The sequence below is a fragment of the Amphiprion ocellaris genome, chromosome 18 (genome assembly GCF_022539595.1).
Source record: "Amphiprion ocellaris isolate individual 3 ecotype Okinawa chromosome 18, ASM2253959v1, whole genome shotgun sequence".
In the NCBI taxonomy this organism is placed as follows: domain Eukaryota; kingdom Metazoa; phylum Chordata; class Actinopteri; family Pomacentridae; genus Amphiprion; species Amphiprion ocellaris.
The window spans coordinates 8750489-8761807 of NC_072783.1; the positions used below are offsets into that span (position 1 = coordinate 8750489).

Consider the following 11319-nt stretch of genomic DNA (forward strand, 5'->3'; position numbering starts at 1 on the left):
CCAGGATTTCTGACTGTAACTGTGTGGCTTTTCTGCAGGACGGGGAGGTGATCGGCATCAACACGCTGAAGGTCACAGCAGGAATCTCCTTCGCCATCCCATCAGACAAGATCCGACAGTTCCTGGCCGAGTCACACGACAGGCAGGCCAAAGGTTCGCCAGCAGTTTGGACAAAATCTAGGCGCATCTTCCATCCTTTTCCATGTTCATGAGATCTCACATGTTTTTAGCTCCTCTGGCAGTTTGCATGTGGACAGTTTTTTAATCATCCCCAACAAATTTGACGTTATTTTAAACAATTTTTGAGTAATCGCAGAGTTTTTACTGTTTATGGACCAATTTTTAGTCATTTTGTACAAATTTGTACATGTTTTGGAATATATTTTGAATTATTTTGAACACATTCCAAGTCATTTTGAACACAATTTCAGTCCTTATGGGCACTTTGTAACTAATTATAGAACAAATTTGAGCCATTTTTAATAATTTTGAGTCATTACTGACACAGTTTAGTATATTTTGAGACAGTTTTTGAGCTATTTCAAACAAATTTTAAGTCATTTTGAACAATTTTTGAGTAATTGTAGGCAAGTGCTTGTTATTTTTTAATTTTTTTTGTCATTTTGGACACAAATTGAGTCCATCAAGAATTTTTAAAAACTATTTATGGACCAATTTCAAGTCATTTTGGACAAATTTTAACTAATTTTGTACAAATTTGTACATTTTTTGTAACACATTTTGAGCATTTTGAACACATTCCGAGTCATTTTTGATGCGATTTCAGTCCTCTTGGCCATTTTCTAACTTATTATGGAACAAATTTGAGTCATTTTTAATAATTTTGAGTCATTACTGACAAATTTTACCATATTTTGAAACAATTTTTGAGCCATTTTGAACAAATTTTGAGTTGTTGTGGACAAATTTTAAGCTATTTCCTTGTTTTCCCCACTGTGTGAAGATTTTTTTTAACTAAAATCCAACAGTTTAATGAAGTATTGCATTATTTTATGGCTCTCTTAGTCCAACTTGGTTCCTAGAATCTTTCCTCACCTCAAATTACTGGCTAAACATTATTTTTTAGCTATTTATTTTGTTAGTTTCTGAGCTATTTTTCACTCACCCATCAACTTAATTTCCTTTTGTTTTCTTTCTCTGCACCAAATTATGTAGGACTTCCTTTGAAATATCCTTAATTTGCAGCCAAATTCCTGCTAATTCTTAGGAAATCCTGAGGGCAGCTTAAAGGAAATTAACAGATAACTTTCCAGCTTCCGTGCCGCTATCAGTCCCATTATAAAGGCAGAGTAAACACCCGGTTGTATTAATAACTCTGTAGGTTTTGTTACTTCCTGATGGAGTAGAAATAATAAGTGAATGCTAGTTTTGAAGCCTCTCCATCAAGATTCACTCTTATTTCACACAATCTCAAAAACAGTTCTTTTTTTCTTTGCTACAGTAGAGTTTCTATAGTTCCAGCTGTTCATGTAATCATAAATCAAGCCCCAGTCTAACAGTGAACCAATCTAAACACTGATGGTGTCGTTATTCTGCAGCCACACATTGTGCAATCAACATTTCTTTCATAATGACAAGTTAAAGCAAAAAAAACACGTCTAGTTCCACTGTAAAGGAAACCACTTAGTGCATAAAGCAGGACAATAATGAGAAGAAAACTGAAAAAAATAAATATTGTTTAAACATTTATAATGCACAAACACTGCAGGGTTTTTTTTACATATAAAATGTTTAAGATCCACTTTTTAGGATAAACTTTAGGCTTACAGTCCTGTTTGTTTGAAGCTTTGTACATAAACTTTAGCAGGAAATGCCATCTTATAGTTCTGATATTTAACATGCAGACATGAAAACTAAACAATAAAAACTGGAATCCACCTCAGTTAACAGTAAAATGCAGCCTTCAGCAGCTGCTAACGCAGTCGGTTTATAATGAGTGAATTAAACTGAATTTCCAGGAGCCAAACACATACTAAAAGCATGAGCATTTTTTATTGGAGTTAGTTTCCTCCCCAACGTTACTCTCAGTTTAGAGGTTTCTACCTGCGGTGTCTGTAAACATCTGTGAGTCCAAACTGTTTCAGAATGTAAATAATAATTTCCAGATTTGCTTTCAGAGCAGATTTTGGATGCAGAGTTTTCAGTGTTGGACGTTAACAACTGTGAGAAAATGTCAACAGTGTTGTTTCTCAAAAGATGAGGGTAAAGTTCAGGCATTTACAAGACGCAGACACAAAATATCTGGTTTGAAAAGCTGCCTGTCGAATATTTTAAAGCTTAAAATTAAAAAAAAAGAATAGAATAAAGAGGAAGATGGTTTTCTGAGTGTACTTTACAAACGGCACATTTCCTTTTGTTCTGCAGGTAAAACAACCCCGAAGAAGAAATACATCGGCGTCAGAATGATGAGTCTCACTCCAACGTAAGTTCACATTCCTGATGTTTAGCGGTGGTGTTGTGGTGTCTAGTCTCACATATCCAGACCTATAACCTCCACGGTGCTGCCAGCATTGTAGAATGGTCTGCTGCACCTCATTAGCATTCAGCAGTTGAGAATAAACTCTGCCTTGTTTGCATTTCTTTTAACCAATTGTCTCGGACGATGCTCAGCCCAGGATGCAGTGATGGTGCCCCTTCAATACAGTGACAGGGGAGTTGTGTTGAACTGAAAGAGCAAAGCAGGGCTAGCTCTATGTGTGATACAAATTCACAGCAAAACTTCACATTTTCAGTTTCTACTTGCAGGTTGCTGTTCTCTGATATTCATCTGGTTAAGTGGTTCCTTGAGCAGTTGTTATATTCTTAATGTATACCAACTTCTCAGAGAACCCCCAATGTTTTTAAAAGTGTCATGTTTAGTACAGGATGAACTCGCAGTAACATATAGATTTATGAACATAATTTACTAGGTATTGATATTAAAAAGTGCTCACTGTAGTTGTCGTCCTCATTTGAAGTTGTATTCAAAGAGGGAACATCTCCATAGCTGTCAGCATCCTCTTGGTCTGGAAGACAGAGTGAAAGTGGGGAATTATATTCTGATGTAGCGTCAATGTGTCATAGTTGTAATGTTCCACAGTGTAAAGTGAATTATTTTCACCAAAAATGTTGTAAAATCGTGCGACGCCTACATTCTTTAAGTGCTTTTCTTTGCTTCAGTGATGAAGAAAACAACCAGGACTTGGTGATTAGCATTTCCACGGGTGTATTTTAAATCAAGCTGCAATATAAAAAACAAAAGGAAACAGTGGGTGATATAAAACAGCAACTGCAGTCTTTGCATGGCTCTATTTTAGCACAAACAATGATCTTTTCCTGAACTCAGTGAAGTTTCATTGTTGTGTACATAAAAGCAAACAGTGGGCAAAAACTGCAACAGAAAACAGCAACTGCAAGTGTTTGCATGGGTGCATTTTAACCCAAACTACACTCTTTTTCTAAACTTAACATTTTTCTGTTGTGTAAACATAAGGAAATATTGAGAAAAAAGGAAAAACATCAACTAAAAGTGTTTGCATGGCTGTATTTTAACCCAAACCGTGATCTTTTCTTTCATAAACCGAAGCAAACAGTGGATGAAAATGATGACGACAATGTCATCATGACAGTGTTTGAATGGATGTATTATTTACCCAAATACCTTTACCCAGACTTTGTGAAGTTTTATTGTTGTGTAAATAAAAGCAAACAGTGGGCGAAAACAACAAGAAATGGCAACTGAAAAGTGCTTGCATGGGTGTATTTTAACCCAAACTATGGTCTTATTCTAAACTTTAACATTTTCTGTTGCAAAAATATAAGGAAATAGTGAGAAAAAAGGGGAAAACAGTGATGAAAAGTGGTTGCATGGGTGTATTTTAACCCAAATTGTGATCTTTTCTGACCATAACTATATTTTTTCTTGTGTAAACAGAAGCAAACTATGGCAATAAATGTTTGCATGGAGTTATTTTAACCCAAACATTGATGTTTCTCTAAACTTAGCTGTTATTTTAGTGTAAATGGTGAAAACTGGGGGTGAAAATAGTGCCAGAAAACAGGGACTGAAAAGTGCCTTTATGGGTATATTTTAACCCAAAACATGATCATTTGCTAAGCTTTGTTAACGATAGAAAAAGGAAAAAACTGACCGATTGAGACTTAAAACAGTGACAGAAAAGTAATGTTAACACCGAGGTTAGACTAAATCTACACCATCAGTACATTATACATTTTAATCAGTCCACTTTTTCACATGTACTGATTATAAAATTGCTCTAATTCTTGGATTTCTGTGACATCAGGCTTTTCTGCTGCAGTCTGTTTAATCTCCAGATGTTTCTCAATCTTGACTTCCATCCATAAAGCGGGTGGCGATCGTATAGAGAGCGTGAGCTCAGCTTTAGCTACCTGCTGCCAAATGACCAGTTTCATCAGGAATGTGAGTCAATGCAGGACACAGCCTCCAGGTCAGAGTTACGCCTAAACCGGCCTCCAGAGCCTCAACAGGAAACACCCGAAGCCCCAAAACAAGCTCCACTTTACGACCGCCAGTTCGTTTTAAACACACCAGAGGGGACGTTTAACATCAACGGCCTGTTTGTCTCATCACTAATGACCATTTTTACAAAGATTACAGATAATTTTACTTCACTGTGGAAGTGATCTGGGAGATATTTGAATCTTTTGTCTCATGTATCATGACATAGTGATGGAGTTGTCCTGAAAGTGATGCTGCATTTAAGGACTCAACAACATTTGGGAACAGATTAATGCAGAAAAATGCCAATTTTTACATCATTTTTTGAGCCTTATTTATTGGAAGAGGTTCTTGCAAGTTTTTGAGTTACATAGAGGGAACAATATTGTAAAATGTAATTCCATTCTGGTATAGAGAACTCCGCTGAGTTTCTGTTGCCATCCTGTTGTTGTGTTGTGTCTGTTGTGTTATTAAATGAGCAGATGTCGGAGCTACATGGTAGTTTCACCGCTGCTGTTCTGTCTCCAGTCGGCCCATGTGGTTGTAACTGGAGATTAAGGAAGAACAAGAGCCGAAGACCACACAGGACATGTTTTTTTTAATAATAATCTTATTTTGTTTTGTTTTCTGGATCTGACTGACAACACTAACTTTCTGTCACTTAACTCTCTAATCTCAACAATGTGCACTACTGTTCAAAAGTTTAGGGTCACTTAGAAATGTCCTTAGTTTTGAAAGAAAAGCATTTTTTTTTCAATGAAGATAACATCAAATGTATGATAAATACAGTCTAAACATTGTTAATGTGGTAAATGACTATTCTAGCTGGAAACAGCTGATTTTTAATGGAATATCTCCATAGGGGTACAGAGGAACATTTCCAGCAACCATCACTCCTGTGTTCTAATGCTACATTGTGTTAGCTAATGGTGTTGAAAGGCTAATTGATGATTAGAAAACCCTTGTGCAGTTATGTTAACACATGGATAAAAGGGGGAGTTTTCATGGAAAAACAGGAAATCGTCGGGGTGACTCCAAACTTTTGAAGGGTAGTGTATATAAAAGATAAATGTTGCCACCTGTCGTATTATTTTGTGAACTAAGAAGAGATGATTTTCAGGTTAAGTATATTGTAGGTTTAGCTTCTTGTGTTGGTCCAGATTTTAAGATCAGGATGAAATTTACATCTGCCTTCATTCAGGTGTCTTAAATTTAAAGATATTTCTGAATAAATGCAGCATCATCAATCAGATACTGATTAATTTGCATCATAAATTGAGTACGCTGGACATTTTTCTGGTGCTGATATTACAGAGACGCTACTGAACCTTAGCCTAAACCTAGCTTAATTTCATATATGTGCACTGGGTGGAGGTCATTAAATGTCACATACGACTTTGTCATGGTGCCCCTTTACTAGCTAGCTAGAACCGCACAATACTTACTCTCTGGCTGCTGCAGGATTAAGCAGTTCAAGGCTCCATCTGGTGGCACAACTAGGTACCACAACTGATCTACAAAACCTAAAGTGTGTATTATCTTGGTAAATGGTATCAGATTTGGACTCAGTAGCAGGGCTCCCTCTGTGCATGATCTACATTTACAGCAAAACTGAAGTTTTTCAGCGTGGCAGGTTTCTACTTGCAGGTTGTTGTTCTCTGATATTCATCTGGTTAAGTGGTTCCTCGAGAAGTTGGTATACTCTTAATGTACTTTCTCATCCCTTCAGTAAGCACAGATCCATCTGGAAAACCTCAGGTTTACTGAGTATTTTAAACGTAGCATGCACCAGGGACACCTAATGTCAAAAACAGTCCTGACTGCTGTGAATCAGGATGTGCAACTCTTCAATCTTTATGACTGAGAATATAAAATGCTCTATCAGAGAAAAAGCTGTTTTTACTGATTTGAAATACCATTTAGTTCCCATTTGTCCAAATGTTTTTTGTTGGGGAGTCGACTGGACCAGAGTGTTGCAATGTCTTAATCAAATTTGAGGCAATTATTCATTGGTATGTTGCTTACGGCCTCACACATTCCTTTCTGAGAAAACCACAAGACTGAAATACTTTATCAGTCTAAATGAAAACTTAAGTTTTCTCTGAGTTCAAGACCTGATGCTCTGTTGTGCTTCAGGATTTTATTTCGATTTTGCCATGTTGTTTTAGTCGTTTTCCTGGAGTTGAACCTGTTCTGTGCTCACAAGGATGCTCCTCCAAAATCAGATGTTACATTCAAGACGAGTCCGATGCATCGTCCCGTCAAACCCAACTAAAATTGGACTGTTTTGTTGTTTTGGATGTTTATTCCCACCTCAGGTTGGCGCAGGAGCTGAAGGAAAGGCAGTCAGACTTCCCAGATGTCACTTCTGGAGCGTACGTCATCGAGGTCATCAGCCGAACTCCAGCCGAGGCGTAAGTTCCAAGTTCAAGTCAGAGTCGTACTAGTTGTGTAGATTCTCAGGCATCCAGGTCGTGGTAACCCTACGAGCTAGGGGTGTGGATCTCTACTTTAAGAGGTGATCCGATATGAATCTAGATACATGGGTTACACTATGATTCACTAACGATACATTTTAATACATTACAATTCGATGCAATGCAGCTTGAATCTATTTGTGTGGTGAAAAAAATTAAAGAGAAATATCGAATATATCGAATACACACAAAGACAGACTGTTGGTGTATTAAATATGAGAAAATATTAACATTAACCTCTTCAGTATGTTGCAATCCATCACTTTCAACGACACTGCAGGGTCTTAGGTCCTTGCCTATGAAACGGGCTATAGATGCCATGATTACCTTGGACCTCGCAGAGTTGCAGCAAAGTTTCAAGAAGTTTTTAAATCCAGTGTCTGTCTTGCACGTTCTTGCTCGCCTTAGCTTTGCTAGCACTAGCATCCACATATCCTTGTCGCCCGCATCTGTCTCAACAGGTGAGATTAGTCGTGCTACCGCTTTAGTTAATCGCAGCCTTACACTTCACAAATGGTCAGATTTTTATCCAACTTTCCCTCCTTCTTTAAAAATCCCCAAATTTTCCACACTTTAGAGTAGGGGTATCAAACTCATTTTAGTTCAGGTTCCACATTCAACCCAATTTGATCTCAAGTGGGCCGGACCAGTAAAATCACAGCAGAATAGCCTATAAATAACCACAACTCCAAATTTTTCCTTTGTGTTAGTGCAAAAAAGTCCATTCTGAAAATTCTCACATTTAAGGAATTCTCTTTTTACAAAACATGAACAATTTGAAATTTCTTAAGAAAAATAAATTCAATTTCAACAACATTCAGCCTCAGTTTATCATTTACACATTACAACTTCCAGATCACAGAGTGTCTACAAAGGAACACAACATTTAGTCACAGCTGTCTGGAACTGAACAATATATTATTTTACTTTAAAAGAGACAAAAAAGGATACAAAATGACAAAAAAATGCGGCAAATGACACGAAACAAAACAAAAAAGTGACAAAAAGTTAGAGAAAAAAGTTACAAAGCAACCAAAAAATGTATAAAGGAGACAAAAAATGACAAAACCATGAAACAAAATGACAAAAACGGTACACAAAACAATGAATGAAGCAAAATACAAAATGACAAAAATGAGACAAAAAACACAAAACGACAAAAACGTGACACAAACGATAAAAGGCAGACAAAAAAAGACAAAAAACAAGACAAAATTTTACAAAAATGAGACACAAAACGACAAAAGAACAGTCAGCAATCTAGTATTTTACTTTATGATCAAAACAACTTGTCATGGTCTAGAAATTATTTTAAATTTATAGTTTTACTAATTTACAAACGGTAATTAATGTCTTTTCTGTAATTTTAACACTTTACAAAGTCATCCGATGAACCAGATCGGACCCTCTGGCAGGCCGGCTTTGGCCCGCGGGCCGCATGTTTGACACCTCTGCTTTAGATTTAAGATGTGAGGGTGCATTGTAAACTGTGCCGGTGCTCTCCACCATGCTCTTGTATTGTTGTTGCTAGCAAACGCATTAAGCAAATGTTACTCACGTAATACGTCACAGCAGGAGTCTTGTGAGACTGGAGTGGCCATATTTAGTAGCAGAGCTGCAATCAACTGGTTCATAACTTCACAACCGGACATCAACTGCTCCAAAGTAGATCAATCCAGATGCCCGTCGATCAAGGTATTCATATTGTTAAAGTTAAAATCGATTTCCGGTTCTTATCTGTGAATCTTTACACCCCTACTAGGAGCTTTAGTAGAAAACGAAGAAGCATCTTTAGAAACCTAAATACGGAGTCCAGCTGCATTTTACAGAAGCCCCTAAGACTTTATTTGATGTATTTCTGCGCTAATCGTGAGTTTGATTTGATGCCAGCAAAAGCACAAGTGGCGCATTCATCACCTCTTTCCTGATTTAACTTGCTGGATAAAAGTACCTGCTGCTTGGTTCAGCTTCACTCCTGCAGAATATATTTGCTTTATGGAAAGATTTTTGCTGTTCACATGAAAATAAATGTCCCACCTGAGAAAACATGGGTTGTTTTCCTGTTGCCAGGTGGGTTTAACGCAGGAGGGGTCGCAACAAGCGTCTGATCTCGCTGAAAGGACGTTTATTAAATGTGAAGGTTGTGCATGAAGGTTCGGAAAGTTCACTTCTGGTTTTAAAGCTGCTGTTTTTGCTTTTGGAAACGTCCCGAGCACCGGAGAAATGTTTCCCACCCAGATCGTCCAACTCGCTCTGGCAGGTCGGACAAACCTCTGCAGTCAGAGTGGAATAGATTTGGATTCGTCGTTGGAGTGGTTTCAGCTCTGGAAGTGGAGGCTGGGCGTTTGAAGAGCTGAAAGAAATGCAGGGCTTCAGGTTCACTTCACTGAAATACTGAACCGCTGGGAAGCCAAAAGTCAACAGTTGTTCTTAAATCCAGTTTTGATTCACGTCTGTCATGTTTTGGACTTGAAATCCAAAGAATGTCATCAAACCAGGCAGTTGTAGACATACGAATCAAGGCAAACAAGACAAAAAGGGAGCAATGCATCTTTTTCTAATTTTGCACGAGTTCCTCACATTTTGACAGTAGTTCTCAGTGGAATTATCTATTTATTTTGGCTTCCTGTGGTGTGATAATGTTGATTCAGCTTTGCAAACACTTAAAACACTTTTTTCTCCTACATTTCTGACTGTATAAGTTATTTGAGGCTGTTTACAATAAATTTGTGAGTTTTTCCTGCAAATTTACAACTTTCCTTCCTGATAGTATCCAACTTTTTTTGATTGAGGTTTTTTCTTGCAAAGATATGCTTTGATTAAAGTTTTTTCTTGTTATTTTTACGCTTCACAGTTGAAAATTCAGAATATTACCGCCTTCGCCCAACTCGTGTATTTTTAAAAGATTTTACAGATTTAGCAAAATTTAATTTCTTGTATTCAAATTTTAAATACTGTTTTTTGTAAATTTGTGATTTTTCTCACAAATTTACCACTTTAATTTCTGAGAATATACTTGTTTTCCTCATTAATTTACCTCTTTAATCTTTTTTTTTTTACCCTGCTATGTAATTCTATTTCTCTATCAAGCAATGGCTCATAAAGTGAAAGAATAGTCTTATCAAGTCTTTTTAAAACTTTTTTTTGAGAATTTTACACTAAGTTTCTCTATTAGAAAATACTTTTAGAAATTATAAGGTCAACTCCTGAATAAATGTCAAGTTCTCAACAAAAGCAATTAATTGTCTGATTGCATCAATGATAAGTTTAAAGCAGAAATTAGACTAGTAAGTTTATTTGAGTTTTTTAGAAGGCTTGGTCCAAACTTTAACTACTATATTATCATTCACAAATATTGGAAAAGGAAAAAAGAGGGTGAAACCTTTAAATACAAGAGCATCCGTTACAAATAGCTGGGTTCCTGGGTGGCAAAGACAATATAATCAGACAAAAAAGAAGTAAAACATCTCATTGTATTATTTTCTTTTTTTTGCAACAGAGCTGGCCTGAAGGAGAGCGACGTCATCATCAGCATCAACGGCGAGCAAATCACCTCAGCCAGCGATGTCAGCGCCGCCATAAAGCGGGACAAGATGCTGCGAACGGTGGTGAGGCGAGGCAACGAGGACGTCATGCTCAGCATCGTCCCCGAGGAGATCGAGCCTTGACCTCTCAGCCGACTCAGCGACCAGTCAACGCAGCACCTTAACCAGTCGACCAATCCCGAGCTGGCTCTCAGTGTCTTCCAACCAATCATGAACATTTCAATAAACCGACCAACCAATAGGGGGCGTGCGTGTGTCTGGAGATTGTAATTATTAGTGCTCTTCTTCTTGTTGTTTTTCTTTTTTAATGCTCACACACAGCTTCTTGAAACCGCAGCTTCAACCCTGTCGTCTCAAACTAATGTTTCCTCTAAACTTTCATCGTCACAAACCTTTTATATCCTACTAACTATCTGTCGCTGCAAAGAGGTTCCTGCAGGTTACCGTAGTTTCACTGTGTACTGTATGTTCTGGATGGAATATTTTGTAATAGTATTTTTTTTTGTCTCTGTGTTTAATTGATGACAATATTTTCAAGAAAGGGAATAAAATTATTTTTAAAAATGTTGTTTTTATTATAATATAGTTGGTGTAACAATCATTCCTGAGTTTATATTGCAATGGAGAATAATGCTACAGTCACCCAAATATTCTAGATAGAACTCAAAATCTTGCATGGTACTCAAAAAAACCTCAATACTAAATGCAAAAGCCACACTAAGCTGCATTTAATACATAAACAAGCAAAACTAGTTTATTTATCCCGGATGAGCCCCCATTTGTCACAAACTAGCTCAAAGAGTAGGAAGTTCACTTA

General features: G+C 37.1%; 1 protein-coding gene across 1 annotated transcript in view; it reads left to right on the plus strand.

Annotated features, from left to right (window-relative positions):
* Nucleotides 1–11066, plus strand: part of htra1b (HtrA serine peptidase 1b) — a 48493-nt gene extending 37427 nt beyond the window's left edge. The window contains exons 7-10 of the mRNA XM_055004742.1: nt 39–153; nt 2386–2443; nt 6799–6894; nt 10457–11066. Coding sequence (XP_054860717.1) covers nt 39–153; nt 2386–2443; nt 6799–6894; nt 10457–10625 — 438 coding nt within the window. The 3' untranslated portion in view covers nt 10626–11066. The remainder of the gene's footprint in view (nt 1–38; nt 154–2385; nt 2444–6798; nt 6895–10456) is intronic.
* Nucleotides 11067–11319: the final 253 nt, after the last annotated feature.